Raw genomic sequence first — 18,439 nt, forward strand, 5'->3', positions numbered from 1 at the left:
AAGACAGGAGAAGCCCTCAGACTTACTCCGGGCAGAGTTTCCAAAGGCATCTCTGAGAAGGCCTGGTCTTTGCTGCTTTAACAATCCTCAGCCACTTTTCACTTTCTGTTGGGTTCGGTTCCTGGTGTTGAGCTGTACCTGGCAACAGCAGGTGCTATTACCTCAGTCCATTACACGTACGTTTATCGCATTGAGGCAGGAGCAGCTTCACTGTGGGCTTAATGCTGCTTGACATGAGTGACTCCCTTTTGAGACATTGGGATCACAAACCATTATGACATATCACAAGAAAATACTGCTATGTAAAATGCTCATCAGAGAACAAGAGTTCGTATAAAAGAAAAACATGATTGCCAAAATAAGAACCATATTAAAAGTTGAAAAGCCAAATGGGCACAACTGAAGAATGAATTAGTAATTAGAAGACCAAGTCATACAATTCTACCAGAACATTGAACGGAAATTCTATGCAAAACTATGGAGATTACAAAACTCAAGTGGAGACAAGGAGAAAAAATGCAGTCATAATAATCTATATTCAGAAAGAGAAATAAAGAAGAAACGGAATCCAGAAAATTGTAGAAAATTGCTCTGAGATGAAAAAAAGACTTGATATTCCAATAGAGTCTCTGGTTTGAAATGGGAATATCAAAAGAATGTAACTAGATTTCTACTGTTGAGATATTTAACTATATTGCTTTTGAAGTCTGGGATAATTCTATACTTAAGTTTAACTTTAAAAGAGCACAAACTACCTCGATTCTATTCTATCTGCTAAATGTGCATAAACAATTTCTGTATGGAATATTTTTTTTCAAGTCTGCTGGATTTATTCAAATAAGGCATCAACCCATTTCACTCTCTTTTTAGCAGACATTTGGTACAGGGTAATATAGCCCGTGGATAATCACTCAGTGTTTACTAGTTAACTAAAAACATTAACAGTCTATTTGATGCTTACGAGAAAGCTACAAACAATACTTTTCTTGGAGGTAGAATGATTTGGAGAATGCATTATAACCATGCTGAGCTTTTGCAAATGGAAAGATTTCTTCACAATAAAATATGTTGAGACGGTCATATTTAAGCAATGCCTTTACAGCCACACATCCATTCAATAGTACTGATTCCTCACTTTATACTCGCTGGAACTTAATCCCTTCCTGTACACTTACAAAATTCCATACAAAGTTTAATAAAGAAAACAAAGGCAGGATGTACATATACATACAAAATAAACATTGACTCTGTGAGGCATTCTCCTAAATATTTGTTTTTAAATATAGTTTCTTAACGTTTTACACCTTCCTTGTTAAAATGTGATGCTGTCGACCAGCCTGGCCAACATGGTGAAACCCCATCTCCACTAAAAATACAAAAATTAGCCGGGCGTAGTGGCACGGGCCTGTAATCCCAGCTACTCCAGAGGCTGAGGCAGGAGAATCACTTGAACCTGGGAGATGGAGGTTACAGTGAGCCAAGATTGTGCCATTGCACTCCAGCCTGGGCGAGAAGAGCAAAACTCTGACTCAAAAAAAAAGAAAGAAAGAGAGAAAGAAAGAAAAGAAAAGAAAACTGTGATGCTGTCCTAAGGGCTGGGAAAAATGGAACCAGAACAATGGCAGATAGATAATGGCCTAAGGTGGAAACAATTTTGATAACTGTTGCTGTTGTTTTTTAAAAGAAATTAAACACAATTTGCCCCAAGTTTCATCTTTTATAAAACCATTCTCATGGTAAGTATGTTTCAATGTCCCAAATGAATTAACAAAAAATTAGTCAGGGAAATGAACCCTGATTGCTACCGCTGTATTCTCTCCTAAAACATTGGTTTACAATCAGATGAAACTTAATCATAACAATTCAGACATTGACTCATCCGATGTTACCCAATAGTGGCAAAGAAGGGCAAGTCAGAAAAAAAGGAAACTGAAATTCAAAGACTGTAATCAGCTATTTTGGACAAAATTAAACAGATAAAGTGGCTTTTCTTTTTTAAAAATAGTCTCTATTCTTACATTCCTGATTTGTTGTTTCAAGTATTTCCAGTTTACTTGGACAGTTCACATTCTCCCACAAGCATCCCCTATAGGGGAGCTGCTGTTATCAGGATGAAGAGAAAGATCTATTCATTGTATTCTATTTGCTGGCAGACCAGCACTCCAGAACAGGATAAAAGCCATGGCCATTAAAAAATAGATTCTCGACTGGGTGTGGTGGTTCACACTTGTAATCCCAGCACTTTGGGAAGCTGAGGCAGATGGATCATCTGAGGTCAGGAGTTCGAAACCAGCCTGGCCAACATGGCAAAATCCTGTCTCTACTAAAAATATAAAAATTAACCAGGTGTGATGGTGGGTTCCTGTAATCCCAGCTACTCGGGAGGCTGAGGCACAAGAATTGCCTGAACCGGGAGGCAGAGGTTGCAGTGAGCCGAGATCGTGCCACTCCACTCCAGCCTGGGTGACAGATCAAGACTTCGTCTCAAAAAAAATAAAATAAAAAATAGATTCTCCTGACACATTTCTGTTGGGGATGAAGAGGGGTTAAATTTTTTCATGTGTTAATATGACTGACTAATTGAAAGCATCAGGTTTGCATTAATTTATTCAACATTGACTGAGCACCTCCTATGTGTGGAGTCCTGTGTGAGACCCTGGGATATTGTGATCAACAGGGTAGATCAGTTCCCTGCCTAAAAAGAATGTTCCTATCTAACAAAGGGTACAAAGAGGGGAACCTTACATCCCATGGGAACATACAGGTAGGGCACATAACCTAAACTTAGGATGCTACGGAGGGCTCTTGGATGTAGTTCTTCATTCTTTTTTTTTTTTTTTTTCTTGTAGAGACAGTGTTCCTGGACCAAACTGAGGGTCGGGCTGCTTATTCTCATGGCCCAATAATGAGATGCAGATGAACTGGGAAAGAAGAGAGGTTTTTATTTCTGTAACCAGTTACAGGGAGAAGGCCTGGAAATTACCACCAGATCAACTCAAAATTACAAAGTTTTCCAGAGCTTATATACCTTCTAAGCAATATGTCTGTGTGTAAGTGTGCATTCATCTACAGACATACATGATTAACTTCTTGTAATCTATAACTAAGATCTGAGTCCTGAAGACCTTCCTCTGGAGCCTCAGTAAATTTACTTAATCTAAATGCGTTCAGGTGCTGGAGTGACTACCCTTATTTTGTCTCATGGAGACAAGATCGTGGAGGTCTGGAGAGTTCCTACAGTCCCCAATAAAGCTTGTTTGTGGAGGTCTGGGGAGCTGCTTCAGACCTACAATAAAACTTGTTTAATCCTAAATGGGTCCTGTTAAGAATTCCTTCATTATTTTGTCATGCTCTAAAACCCGGGAAAGGCCTAGGCAAAACTCTTGGTGGGTTTTTGTCGCATTCTAGCCTTTGTAAGAGGGCACTGGCTCTACAGCTTTTAATGTTTAATCTAACCACTCAGTCAGTGCTGGAACAGTTGTTATGGAGGCCTGGGTTAGTGAGGCCTGACCTGCCACAATGGAGTCTCATTATGCTGCCCAGGCTGGTCTCAAACTCCTGGGCTCAAGTGATTCTCCTGCCTTAGCCTCCCAAAGTGTTGTGATTACAAGCATGAGCCCAGCCCTAGATGTAACTTCCTAAAGTAAAAAGTGTGTAAAACTTTAGACAGGGTTTTCTCAACTTTGGTGCTATTAACATTTTGGGCCTGGTAATTATTTTGTTGTTGGGGTTGTACTGTACATTGTAGAATGTTTAGCAACATACCTGGACTCTACCCATAAGATGCCACAATTTGGTGGCAACCAAAGTACCTCCACACATGGCCCAATGGCCTCTGGGAACAAACTCATCCCCAGTTAAGACCACTGGCTTAGAAGAAAGATAAGGAGAGGGAAGTTGTAGCATGAAGGAGAAGAAAAAGGTAGAAGGGTGGGCAGAGAAGGCATAAGAAGTAAAAGGGAATCACTGCTACAAAGGTCTCTTAGGCAATAAAAATCATGGCCCCATAATAGGTGGTAGGTGGCAGATGCTAAGCTTGATATGAGCATGAAGAGATAACTATAGTCTTATAAGGGCCCTTATAAGTCATATTATCAGCTTGGAGCTTTATTAATTATCTATGGCTATGTGTGATGGTTAATTTTATGTGTCAACTTAACTGGGCCACATGGTGCCCAGATAGCTGGTCCAACATTACTCTGGGTGTTTCTGTGAGAATGTCTAACATTTAAATCATAGATTGAGTTACACAGATTTTCCTTCCTCATGTGAATGGGCTTCATTTAATCAGTTGAAGGCCCGAATAAAACAAAAAGGCAGAACCATCCCAGGATAAGGGGGAATTCCTCCTACCCATTGTTTTTGAGCTGACACAAGGGTTTTTTTCCTTCCTTTAGAGTCAAACGGAAACATCTACTCTTTCTGGGTCTCAAGCCTGCCAGTATTTAGACTATAACTACATCATTGACTCTCCTGGTTCTCAGGCCTTCAGACGTGGACTGGCACTCCACTGGTGTCCAGCTTGCTTGTAATATGCATACACACACACACACACCCCATAGACACATTCTGTTGGTTCTGTTCCTCTGGAAAATGCTAATACACTGTGTAACAAATTATCTCAAAATTTCTCCTTTTAAAACAACAAAACTTTACCATCTCAACTCTTCAAGTTTCTAAGGGTCAGGAATCCTGCAGCAGTTTAGCTGGGTGACTCGTTGGGGATCTCTCATGAAGTTGGAGTCAAGCTGCCATGGAGGCTGCAGTCTCTGAAGACTTGACTTGCTATGGAAAGATTAACAAGAGCCTTCCATTCCTCCCTATGTGGGCCTTTCCATAGGACTCACAATATTGCTTCCTCCAGGGTGGAGTGATCAAAGACAAGACCTGCATTTAAACACAATAGCTCTGGCTTCTATTTAGACTTAGAAGCAAAAGGCAACAGGACATCTTCAATTGTTTCTGACTGAAGAGTTGCTATCAATATACAATTTATTAAGGGAAAGTGACTCTGATTACAAAGGGTCTTAGCCTTTGAGCTGATCACAGTTACATAAAAATATTAAGTAAATAATTAAACTACCAAGTAATTGAACTAATTCTTCTTCTGAATGCAACAGTGGCAAAACTGGAGGCCCAGAGAAGCTAAATGATGGAACTTCCATTAAAGCTCAAGGGACTTGATAAAGCTCATCATTCCTTTAGGAAGCCTTTCCATGTGAGATGGTCAAGCCCATCACAGTCCATTCTTCACTTTCATGTAACAGTGATCTGAGGAGCCTCAACTCCAAATCTCTCAACTTGAAAAAAATATATATATATATTTATATATAAATTTAATATATCATATATATATTTAAGCTATATATATATAGCTTCTTGGGATCTTGACTTTCTCTTATTTAAATTGAGGGTAATACTAGTGAAAACTCTCATGAAGCCTCTTTTGGGAAATAAAAGAATCTACTACATTACTATGTGCATATAACTTTAAGCTGAAAACTCCAGAATTCTCAACTAGGTTAATGCTTAAGATAGTTTTAAGCATTTATCAAACTAGATGTCTATCTTTCCTTTCAACTTGATAAGATTACTCTAAACATCAATTTATGTACAGTATTCAGCAATGCACCACATAATCTTATAATGTGATTTTTCTTACACAATGGCCCCAAAATACTCATCTTGTTCTTTTGAAGCAGGAATCCATCCTTCTAATGGAAGGTGGTTTTGGAATCCACCAGTATAAAATAAAGATCATCTGAAATGGCATCTTGATGCACAAAACAACCATCTATGTCAACACAGAGCCTAGGTCTGGGTTTCCCCAGTCTGCAGCATGATTGGGAAACCCACTTAAGGTAGCAGTTGGCCAATGAGTAGACTTCAAACATCCCCAAGTGCCCATCTTTCTGCGTTCTTCTTCTGTACACCCAAGTATGTACAATCACACCCCGATTTCCATTGACTCTTCATTAACTACTTAGGGTAACCAAAAAGTACCTACATTCCCCTGGTTGCTGCTAGTCTCTTCTCCCTCTGACTGGTACCCTGAGCTTCTCTCACCAGCCCTTTCTACTCCATGCATGATCAACTTCCTCTGCTTTCATTTCCCAAAACATGGTTAACACTGGGTTGTAGTATGTAACAAATTTTCCTAAAGATATAAGAATAGCACCAGGGAATTATTATGCTGAAAAATAAACTTCAAATTACGTATTTGATCTCACAGCTCTTTAAATCTGTCTGCCTATGTCCTTTCATGCAGGGTTTCCTGCTGGCCACTTCCCTCTGGAGCTCCTAGCCTATAGCCATCACACCACCCCAACCAATCCATGGGGGTTCCCACTGACTCTGCTCTTAGCCCTGTCTCCAGAGCCCTAACATTCTTTCTCTACAGGCTTCAACCAACACAAACACAATTACCTAACCTCATCTCGCAGAGTGATCTCCTGCCCACAAGAAAGACGGGCTTTTGCATTTTTACACAGAGCATTTTAACTCCTTTGTCCCAAACTCTTCTGTAATAGGATTGAAATGGAACCTCAAAGCTCATGGAGATTTCCTCCATAATTTAAATGCAGTCTTCTCCAAAGACAAATTCTGCCACCATATCTAGAACAACAAGTTCAGATTTGAAATCATTTGTTTTTGGTACCCACTATAACTGCAAACCAATTGGATAGGACTAGGCAATCCAGGGGAAGTGGCAATTGCCTAGAGGAGCAGAGTTAATTCCAGGCAAGCCATATCATAGTGATTGATTATAGGCAAAGAGGCCTGGACAAGCTGTGTTGAAGCAGACTCCAGCAATAGCAGGATGGCAGGGAGGAAGGCACTATATTCCAGAAGCCAGGCAGAGGACCAAGAATCAGAGATGTGCAAATATGAAAAGAGCAGTTCAGGAATGAGCAAGGGTACAAGCTGGGGAAAAGTGTCATTTACCCCCAGTGCCCTTCCAGGTTCTTAATCTCAAGTTGCCAGAAACTTCTGGTCAGCACATTTGTCCCTAGACAATGGTGACCAACAGGGTAAAGTGGAAGGGGAAAATGGGAGTGTACCTTAAATATTGCACATGCCACATTTTACCTAACCGATCCAAAATTTGAGGGCATGTGATTGTTTTCTTTTTTCTTTTCTTTTCTTTTTTTTTTTTTTTTTTGAGGGAGGGTCACGCTCGGTCACCCAAGCTGGAGTGCAGCCGTGTGATCATAGCTCACTGCAGCCTCATTCTCCTGGGCTCAAGTGATCCCCCTGCCTCAGCCTCCCAAGTAGTTATGACTACAGGCACACGCCACTGCACCTGGCTATTTTTATTTTTTATTTTTTTTAGAGGCAAGGTCTTGTTTTGTTGCCCAGGCTGGTCTCAAACTCCTGGCCTCAAGTAATCCTCCCACCTTGGCCTCCCAAAGCACTAGGATTATAGGCGTGAGCCAATGCACATGGCCATGTTTCCAGTTTTTGATCTTATAAGCAAGGGTATGAATTTTGTTTGTGTGCAGGTGGAGTTTTTTTCCCTAAAATTTTGAGAAGTAGAATATCTACTTAAAAGAGTATAGATATTCTTCTAGTATTGACATAAGCTATGTAGGCACAAAAGGCAATCCTAGGTTTACTATAAATTTACGTTTTCTGATGCCTGTGAGGAATCATATGATCAAGATTACTGTACATCCTGGCCTCACTGAATTCTTCATCCATGGAAGAGTTAAACAGTCCCTTAAAGGGGAAGTTAAAGTGAGTCTAGTCAGGAGGTGTTGAAATGATAGAAATTCTAGGTTTAGAACAAAATGAAAGGAAATGGGTTTGAGAGGAGTGAAGGGTATAAAGGCAGTCAGACATCCAGCAAACAAATTACTCCTCTGGTTCACTCCTTCTGAACTGAACCTCTTCTTAACAACAAAATGATGCTCAAGGTATTGTGACATTTTATGTGACTTACTTAAATTGCTTTTCTAGCAGACTTCTTCCTTTCTCAATTTCTTCAGTTGCCCTCTCCTTTTAAGAACTACCTGCCTCTGCTTTAACTTTTCTTATAACCTGTGGGCTTCCTAACTAACTGCATGGTGGCTTTCATTACTGTTTTACAAATGAGATACATGACTCTATTGTACGAAGTTAGGAAGGGGATGAATCACGACAAGTTCATTAAATTTTCACCCCCTAGTTTTATGTGTCCATTATGACACTGCCAGATTGTGTTTTTGTTAATCTATTTATTGTCACCACTTTCTGTAGAAGATAAGAGGGTCATGCTTTGTCACCCAAGCTGGAGTGCAGTCGTGTGATCATGCTTTTTAAGGCAGGAATGATCCAGTATTGACTTGGCATTCTTGAGAGCTTAGAACAGTGCTGGACTCATAGTAAGAACGGTGGCTCACACCTGTAATCCCAGCACTTTGGGAGGCCGAGGTGGGCAGATCACGAGGTCAGGAGATTGAGACCATACTCACTAACTTGGTGAAACCCCATATCCACTAAAAATACAAAAAATATTAGCTGGGCGTGGTGGTGGGCACCTGTAGTCCCAATTACTGGGGAGGCTGAGGCAGGAGAATGGTGTGAACCCGGGAGGCAGAGCTCACAGTGAGCCGAGATCGTGCCACTGCACTCCAGCCTGGGCAATAGAACGAGACTGTGTCTAAAAAAAAAAAAAAAAAGAACTTGTGAAATTGATTTGTTCAATGGCTTTATGTTATGCCTTAACTTATACATTAATAATCATTGTATTTAACTAAAAAGAGATGCAAATGCCATAAGAAGGTCAAGCAGATCAGAAAGATATTTTAGAAACAGATGAACGCAAGGCCCACCGACAGCTGAGCAGCTGTGTGTTTATTTCCCTCACATTTCATTCCTTCAGGGGCCAGGGAGAGCCATGTGTTCTTTGGCACACAGGGTGCTGTTCATGACTTCCAGGGGATTCCCGTGCTCCACCTTCCTGTATCACCAGCAGCACGGTCTCATATGGATGGACGGTGCAATTACCTCCAGGGCTCCATGTCACCAACCCACCTGCCCCACCTGCTCCCCAGTCTCACATTCCTCCATAAGACACTCCTGGGTCAGATCTAGCCCTGAAGAGATGAATGATCAATTACTACATGCCCCCAACTGTGGGACTTGTGGGGGTTGGAAGAGAGGTTTAAAAGAGGTAGTTTTGCTTAGAGTCAGGGATTCAATCAATATTTGAAACTCTTGAGTTTAAACCCATTCTACTTCTCCCCCTCTGCCCCTAAAAATATTTTAACTCAAATTTCTAGCAGTGTGAAAATCAACATGATTGTTATTCTTCCACCCTAATCTGAAACCTTTGTGCCAGCATCCTTTCTCTCTACCAGGCATCTTCTCTCCTGCTTTCCCCCACCCCAAACCCCCCTCCACCTTTCTATTAAAGCTCGCGGAGACATGAAAAGTAGCCCATCCTTTTGAAAATGGCAAATGTTCCTTGACTTGATAAATCTGACTTGAGACTCTGTAAATGGGACTAGTCAGTGGCCAGGTTGAAGGACGTTCAGCTAGGCACGGGTTCCATCTCTGTAGCTCTGTCCTGGCACTGAGCTCAGTATCAGAGAACCCCAGATACCCCAGGTCCCCTAATCCAGTAGCCCCTCACCTTATAGTTAAGATTTAAAAATGAAGTCTCTGGTGTTGAGATAGACAAATTAAGTTGTGCAATGATGTAGTAACCAGAGCAAGAAAGGGAAGCAATCCAACATTCACTAGGTGGTGAGCAGATAGTGAAACCTGACTTAAGAATGGATGTTTTTAACTCTACATAATAGATGCTGTCCTGCGAAAATGTGTAGAAAACAAAATAACTGTCTATGTATTGAAGAATTTGAATTTTAAAGGAACTGCAGAGTACTCCACTGCTTATGAAATTTAAGTTTCATAGCTTATGGGTAGAAGCAAAATGAGCTTCTCCAGTAGGATGAACACAGACACTTCATACTCAACAAGTTTACACTGAGCCCATCATCACTGCTTGGAAGGCTGCTCCTCTTCCTGTGTTCTCTCTCTTGGCCAATGGCACTGCCATTTCCCCATCCAGAACCTGGGCTACTGCAGCAGTCCTTTCACCGCCCCTGTCTACCCATCTCCAATCCATTCTCTATACAATTGCCTACAGGAATCTTTCCAAAACGTTAGTTCTGACCATAACTCTACTTTTCTTAAGATAGCACCCCATTAACATCACAGTCTTTAGTGTGTTCATCATTCGGTCATAAGTTGGAAATCCATTCTCCCTGTCACCTCTGTCTCCTGTATTCAACTCCGCAGCTGAAGGGAGCCAAACTCCCTCCACTCTCTCGCACCTCCCAGCCTTGGCCCTCACTTCCACTTCTACCTTTACCCTCCATTCTCATCACCCTGCGCTATTATCTGATGACTATTCTTAAGTTTTCATAACCAGATCAAGTATTAATGTCTCCACCAACAGGGAAGAGCAGGCAGTGGTTCTTAAGTCACATATGTAATTTAAAATTTTCTAGTATTTAAATTTTAGAAAATGTTTAGAAAAAACTGATCAATTAATAACATGTTTTATTTATACTGTATCCCACATATTATTGATATGTTGATATCAATATATTGAATATGTTTCTATTAAGATGAGAGGAATCTCATTCTGTTGCCCAGGCTGGAGTGCAGTGGCATGATCTCGGCTCACTGCAACCTCCACCTCCCAGGTTCAAGCAATTTTCCCACCTCAGTCTCTCGAGTAGCTGGGATTACAGGTACCCACCATCACACCTGGCTAATTTTTGTATTTTTAGTAGAGATGGGGTTTTGCCACATTGGCCAGACTGATCTTAAATTGCTGACCTCAAGTGATCCATCCGCCTCAGTCTCCCAAAGTGCTGGGATTACAGGCATGAGCCACTGCACCTGGTCAATGAATTGAACATTGATTCAGCATGTAGTCAATATTTTTAAATTATTGAGATGCTTTATATCCTTTTTTCCTACTAAGCCTTCAAAATTCAGTCTTTATTTTATGACACATCTCAATTTGCTGCATTTCAAGTGCTCAGTAGCCACATTGGAGAGTAGCTGCCATATTGGACATAAGCGCACCAGAACACTTGAGAGCCTCCTAGAGAGCCTAATGAAAACAGAATCCTGAGCTATGCTTCCAGAGGTTCCATTTCTGGGGAGAGTCTAATTTTGGTAGTCTAGAGTGGGGACCAGAAATGTTCATTTTCAGCAAGAACTCCAGGTGGTTCTGAGGTACATGTTCATCAGACCATTTTGGACTTGATAGCTAGATGCCCTGATTGTGGAGTTAGACCTATAGGGGCTTCTGTTCAGATTCCACCATTTAAAAGCTGTGAAAATTAGTGACTTTAGTTTTCTAGGTCTCAGTCTCCTCACTTGCAAAAATAACTACCTGGAGACTTGTGGGTATTAAAAGGGTAATATATTTGAGACATTCAGCACAGTGCCTGGCAGGTATCTCATAATAGCAGCTGCACACTGCACCCACAGAAATCCCTATTACACAGATGAGGTGTCCCTCGCGTCCTCCTCCCACAACTCTCTGTGCTTCCCCCCACTACCATCCATCACACAATACTGTGTCCTGTGCTTGCTATGCTGCCCCTCAACTCGACTGAGGAGAGAAACTGGCTGCTGTGTGCTCCCACATCCCTCTGCCTCACACATAATAGATGCTTAGTACACATCGTTTTTAGAAATTAAACTAAATCTGATCAACTGGGTTTCTTGTAGTGGAGCAAAACTCTTTGCACAAAAGTGCCTCAAGGTTTTTTATAGAACAGAAGTGTGTAAGTACAGAGTGGGGGGTAGCCCTGTCCTAACACTCTTCCCTTTAAAGTCTATCACAGAAAGCTTTGCCACAACTATCCATGGCTTGAAAGCGGGACACCTGACAGATCGCGTTATTCAGAGGAGCAAGAGGATGATTCTAGACACTCTGGGTGCTGGGTTCCTGGGAACCAGTACGGAAGTGTTTCACAAAGCCAGCCAATATAGCAAGGTAAGAAGGTCAAAGTCTATGTTAGAGATAAAACCTAGCGCATACATATGTGTTACATTTAATCTATACTTCTTTTTATAGACAGCACTTGATGTACATAGCACTGTTCTATATCATTTTAATAATTTTCTATGTTCCATTATTTGAGTTTTAATAGTCATCCATATTCTTTACTAAGTCACTGTCTTAAAACTATACACAGTCAGGCACAATGGCTCACACCTATAATCCCAGCACTTCCACAGGGCAAGGTGGGCAGACTGCTTGAGCCTAGGAATTTAAGACCAGCCTGGGCAACATGGCAAAGCCCCATCTCTATAAAAACAAAAACAAAACATACAAATTAGCCAGGTGTGATAGCACACGCCTATAGTCCCAGCTACTCGGGAGGCTGAGAGGTGGGAGGATCATTTGAGCCTGAGAGGTTGGGGTTACGGTAAGTCAAGATCATACCACTGCACTCCAGCCAAGGCAACAGAGCAAGACCATACCTTAAAAACAAACAAACAAAATCATACACTAGTAATATCTCACAGTTTATTATTCTTATTCTCTGGAGAAAAGCCTGGTCAAGTACTCTGAGCAGAGTAGGGATGTACGTGAGAGCTCCTGCTCTCCCTAGGGTGTATTTGAGATAGGCAGTTAGTCCATCTCTCCTGGTATTAACCCCAAGGAGTAAATAAGAGTAACTTCAGATGTGCTTCCCTGGAGTACTTCCGGATCATGATCTGGGATCAAGCAACATCTCCTCCCCATTTCATGGAGGAAAGTTGTGTATTCTACAAGGATGAGAGGAATTCAATAACTAGGGCTTCTATCTGTGGCAAAGGTTCAAGTCAGAACCATGAATAATGCCTCCAAAGATGAAGAATAACTCTGGAAATGGTGACTTGGTATACTGTATTGACACTATCACTGGCTGATTTGCTTTTGTTCCAGATCTACAGTTCCAACATAACCAGCACTGTTTGGGGTCGGCCAGACATCAGGCTTCCACCCACATATGCTGCTTTTGTGAACGGTGTGGCTGTAAGGAGGTTTACACGTCTTTTCAACTATTAGATAATCACAATAATTTTAGAGTCGGGAAATATCTCAGAAATTGCCCAAATTCTATATTTTACAGATGAAAGAACTGAAAGTCAGAGAGATAAAGTGGCTTACCCTCTCCCCTGTGTAGTAATTCGGTTTTCATGTTTTTACAGTAAATTGATGCTTTTCAAAGAGATTTTGTAGTAGAGGAAAAAAGATGGAAGGATTTAGATAAAAACACCCTAAGGTATCCCAATTCGAAACCTTGAATATAAACAGCAAAAAATACAAAACCCAACATCCAGACCAAATTTCTTCTCAGTTTTTCCTGTTTGGGGCCAGTTTCTCTCCAGTAATGTGCTTTTTATTCATTCATTCATTCATCCATTCAACAGATAGTTATTGAGAAAGGAACAATAGCCATACAGTGTCTGTATTTTCTGAACCAAAAATCTGTACTTCTCATCTGACGGATGATTTTTATGCTTTTTCTGTGTGTCAGGGGAAGTATTCTACAAGATGTAACTTGGAAACGGATATGTTGGGATTTTTGAGATATTTTTATGATTTATGGGGACAATAGCTCAGGAGATTGAAAGTTAAAGCCAATGGTGCATTCCAAAGTAATGTCCTGAAAACAGTGGGAAATGTACCAGTGACAGAAAATAGATATAAAAATCTATTTTTAAATGAACTTCTGGTTATTACTGTTTTAATATAAGGAAAAAGAAAATGGCTGGGAGAAAGAGGAATAAAATCTTAAAGCAGAGAATAATGATTTTTAAATATATAGCTGAAAAGTTAATTTGGATTTGAGAGTTCTTGTGCTCGTCTTACAACTTCTCTAAAAGTTTGAAATTAGTTCATAATAAAAAGGTACAAAAACATATGGCCTCATATGGAATAAATGACATTAAACTTGCAGTGCAACTTATTTAAAGGGTGGAGGAGGAAAGAATTGCCAGCCACCTGATTCTGCAGCTTTGTTTTTAAAGGGGATTATAGATCTTTCCAGGGGCCATGGCAGAGGGACCTTAGGCCACCAGGGCAAGACCCAAGCTCCTTGGGTCTCACAAGCTGCTCTCCAAGGTACTCCGCTCCTCTGGCAGAGGAACAGCATTTCCCACGGGCCGGCCACGGGACTAATAATCACAGCCAGGCCAGATGCGGTGGCTCATGCCCATAATCCCAACACTGTGGGAGGCTGAGGTGGGTGGATAACAAGGTCAGGAGTTCGAGACCACCCTGGCCAACATGGTGAAGCCCCATCTCTACTAAAAATACAAAAATTAGCCAGGGCAGTGGTGGGCACCTGTTATCCCAGCTGCTCCGGAGGCTGAGGCAGGAGACTTGCTTGAACCTGGGAGGCAGAGGTTGCAGTGAGCCAAGATCATGGCACTGCACTCCAGCCTAGGTGACAGAGCGAGACTCCGTCTCAAAAAAAAAAAAAAAAAAAAAAAAAGAAAACAGAAAAAAATCACAGACAGTTCTCAGATTTTCTTTTCTGAGAATCAGATCAAAAGAATCTCACATAAAACAAGGTTATTACTAAACTAAGTCCTTAGTGTTCCAAAAGCCATTGCAGTAAGGGAAAATTTAAGGTTTTTTGTCGCTGTTTGTGTCTGTTTACATAGATTCATTCCATGGATTTTGATGACACGTGGCACCCTGCCACCCACCCTTCTGGGGCTGTCCTTCCTGTCCTCACAGCTTTAGCAGAAGCCCTGCCAAGGAGTCCAAAGTTTTCTGGCCTTGACCTGCTGCTGGCTTTCAATGTTGGTATTGAAGTGCAAGGCCGATTACTGCATTTTGCCAAGGAGGCCAAAGACATACCAAAGAGGTATGGAGAGAATTTGCCCCATCAAAAGGTAGTCACATCCCCTTCATCTGTCAATCATTATCTCTGTAGGCCTTTCTGACTTAGAGGCCGGCTCAGCGGAAGATGTTAACATTAGCACAGGTAGATAAGTCAATACACCAGTCACATACGAAACCCTCCATCCACATTTAAAGAATTGACTTCAAGAGTGCAACCTGGACCATGAGATAAATTGGGCCTCTCGTCGCAAGGTGATTCATGTCATTCTGGCGTTCATGGGTGTACTGAGTATTCCTTATTTCATCCTCAGAGCAGAATCTATTCTGAGACTGGCTAGCGTCCCTCAGACTAATGAGGACATTCAGAATATCCTTACCCTGACTGTTCATCCTGCAGATAAAAAATGGTCAAATGTCGGCCACATCATATGGCTCAGTCTCAGATTTATGTTGCCACTTGGCCAGCCTGCTAGGAGAGAAGTAAATTGAAATACTGGGTAGTGAAGTTTCACAGTTTCTTCAAGGCCCACAATTCTCACAGTTACTTAGGTAAGATTTCAGCAATCAATAGCTGTTGCCTTTCTGGCAATAATTGTAATGGTACCATTTATAAAGAACTCACTGTGTGCTACACACTATCGTAAGCATGTTAATTTATTCAAAGCTCCTAAAACTCTAAGAGGTCAACGCTATTATTATCACCATTTTGTTTTATTTTATTTTATTTTTTGAGATGGAGTCTCACTCTGTTGCCAGGCTGGAGTGCAGTGGTGTGATCTCAGCTCACTGCAACCTCCGCCTCCCGGGTTCAAGTGATTCTCCTGCCTCAGCCTCCCAAGTAGCTGGGACTACAGGCATGCACCACCACCCCCAGCTAATTTTTGTATTTTTAATAGAGACGGGGTTTCATCATGTTGGCCAGGATAGTCTCGAGCTCTTGACCTTGTGATCTGCCTGCCTCAGCCTCCCAAAGTGCTGGCATTACAGGCATAAGCCATCATGCCTGGCCTTATTATTATTTTTTTTATTATTATATTTTTTGAGACAGTTTCACTCTGTCACCCAGGCTGGAGTACAGCAGCATGATCTCAGCTCACTGCAGCCTCTGCCTCTCAGGTTCAAGTGATTCTCCTGCCTCAGCCTCCCAAGTAGCTGGGACTGCAGGCACCTAGCACCACGTCCAGCAAATTTTTGTATTTTTAGTAGAGTCAGTGTTTCGCCATGTTGGCCAGGCTAGTCTCGAACTCCTGACCCGAGATGACCCTCCCACCTTAGCCTCCCAAAGTCCTGGGATTATAGACATGAGCCATCGCACCTGGCCTATCACCATTTTGTGTAAGAAAAAATCTACAGAGAAGTTGAATAACTTTCCCCAGATCACATAGCTAATAAAGTAATGGAGCTGAGATCTGAACCTGGGCAGTGTGACTCCATTATCAATGCTCTTGATGACTATGCTATCCTGCCTCCTGGTGATTAAGGTTTGTACATTTCCAACTCTGCTTCTTTGCTTTTCAGATTCCATCCCCCTTCCGTGGTAGGAACATTGGGTAGTGCTGCCACTGCATCCAAGTTTTTAGGACTTAGCTCGACAAAGTGCCAAGAAGCCCTGGCCATTGCTGTTTCCCATGCTGGGGCACCCATGGCCAATGCTGCCACTCAGACCAAGCCCCTCCACATTGGCAATGCTGCCAAGCATGGGATAGAAGCTGCATTTCTGGCAATGCTGGGTCTCCAAGGAAACAAGCAGGTCTTAGACTTGGAGGCAGGATTTGGGGCCTTTTATGCCAACTATTCCCCAAAAGTCCTTCCAAACCTAGATTCCTACAGTTGGCTGCTGGACCAGCAGGATGTGGCCTTTAAGCGTTTTCCTGCGCATTTATGTACCCACTGGGTGGCAGACGCAGCTGCATCTGTGAGAAAGAACCTTGTAGCAGAGACAGCCCTGCTTCCAATTGACTACATTAAGAGAATTGTGCTCAGGATACCAAATGTCCAGTATGTAAACAGGCCCTTTCCAGACTCGGAGCATGAAGCCCGTCATTCATTCCAGTACGTGGCCTGTGCCATGCTGCTTGATGGTAGCATCGCTATCCCCGCATTCCATGAATGCCAGATCAACAGACCACAGGTGAGAGAGCTGCTCAGTAAGGTGGAGCTGGAGTACCCTCCAGACAACTTGCCAAGCTTCAACACACTGTACTGTGAAATAAGTGTCACCCTCAAGGATGGAGCCACCTTCACACATCGCTCTGATACCTTCTATGGGCACTGGAGAAAACCACTGAGCCAGGAGGACCTAGAGGAAAAGTTCAGAGCCAATGTCTCCAACATGCTGCCCTGTGACACGGTGGAAAGCCTCATAAAGATAGTCGAAAATCTAGAAGACCTAGAAGACTGTTCTGTGTTAACTACACTTCTCAAAGGACCCTCTCCACCAGAGGTGGCTTCAAACTCTTCAGCATATAATAATTCTATCACAAATCTCTCCTGAGGCTTACCAACATCTAAATGACTTTGCATTTGGGGAGATTCAATGATTTGGTTTATAAAGCAAGGGTCTGCTGCTTAGTTTGCCCAGGAAAAATGAACCAAGATGGAGAGAGTCCAGAAACAGAACTATATATATCTGGAAGGAGCTTCTCCTGTAAATTTTGCAGGACAGTTCCAATGACTTAAATCAAGAGAAACACACACACAAAAAAATGAGTTTATAAGCATTCACAAGGGTGAAATTCAACTCACCTGTGATTTACTTATAAAATTAACCTTTTCATAGGAATTATGTGTGGACTTCATAAGCCCCAAGGCTTTAGAGGGATGTGAACCTGCATGTATATTTTCTGACAGTGGAGAGGGCTCTGGTGCATTGTGTCACCAACAGATCTCCTAGACCATGGCTTACTACCAAGCCCTCCACAGTGCAAGGGGTGCTACTGGGGAATGGATGAATTTAAATCCTGCCTCTGTCATTTACTAGATGTAGCCTTGAGTGTGTTACCATTATCCCTCTGCCTCAGTTTCCCTATTTGTCAAGCAGAAATAAAAAGCAGTCTGGAAAAATCACATTTTGGCTCTAGAACCCATGGTCTTAAGCACTACAATATATCACCTTTCAGTACAAAAATATTTGAATCAGAGTTGCAATAAAGAATGAAAAGGAAAAAAGAGAAGTAAATATGTAATTATATAAATACTAAACTGTATGAAAATAATAGAAGTGTCATGGGGATTAAAAATGCAACACTAACAATCATAGTTAATGTGTTACAAATCCCTGGTATTGTTCAACAAAAGGGCAATGTATTAACTCTAGATATTGATTAATAAGTATGCTATATTAGTCCGTTCTCACACTGCTATAACAAACTGCCCAAGACTGGATAATTTATAAAGGAAAGAGGTTTAATTGACTCACATTCCTCATTACAGAGGAGGCCTCAAGAAACTTAGAATCACACCGGAAGGAGAAGCAAACACGTCCTCCTTCACATGATGGCAGGAAGGAGACGTGCTGAGCAGAAGGCAGGAAAGCTCCTTATAAACCACCAGATCTCAGGAGAACTCACTATCATAAGAATAGCA

At 41.8% G+C, this 18,439-nt stretch overlaps 1 protein-coding gene across 1 annotated transcript; it reads left to right on the plus strand.

The window, feature by feature from the left end:
* Positions 1 to 7,904: 7,904 nt before the first annotated feature.
* On the plus strand, positions 7,905 to 17,636 carry ACOD1 (aconitate decarboxylase 1). Its single transcript, XM_025364790.1, has 5 exons — positions 7,905 to 7,916; positions 11,843 to 12,004; positions 12,944 to 13,033; positions 14,671 to 14,876; positions 16,373 to 17,636. Exons 1-5 carry the CDS (start codon positions 7,905 to 7,907, stop codon positions 17,346 to 17,348), a joined length of 1,446 nt encoding a protein of 481 aa, XP_025220575.1. The 3' UTR covers positions 17,349 to 17,636.
* The last annotated feature ends 803 nt before the right edge of the window (positions 17,637 to 18,439 follow it).

Source organism: Theropithecus gelada, chromosome 17 (genome assembly GCF_003255815.1).
Source record: "Theropithecus gelada isolate Dixy chromosome 17, Tgel_1.0, whole genome shotgun sequence".
In the NCBI taxonomy this organism is placed as follows: domain Eukaryota; kingdom Metazoa; phylum Chordata; class Mammalia; order Primates; family Cercopithecidae; genus Theropithecus; species Theropithecus gelada.

Coding starts and splice junctions, on each gene's coding strand:
- ACOD1 (XM_025364790.1), top strand. Junction 12,005..12,943: donor AAGCCAGCCAATATAGCAAG/GTAAGAAGGTCA, acceptor CTTTTGTTCCAG/ATCTACAGTTCCAACATAAC. Junction 13,034..14,670: donor CTTTTGTGAACGGTGTGGCT/GTAAGGAGGTTT, acceptor CTGTTTACATAG/ATTCATTCCATGGATTTTGA.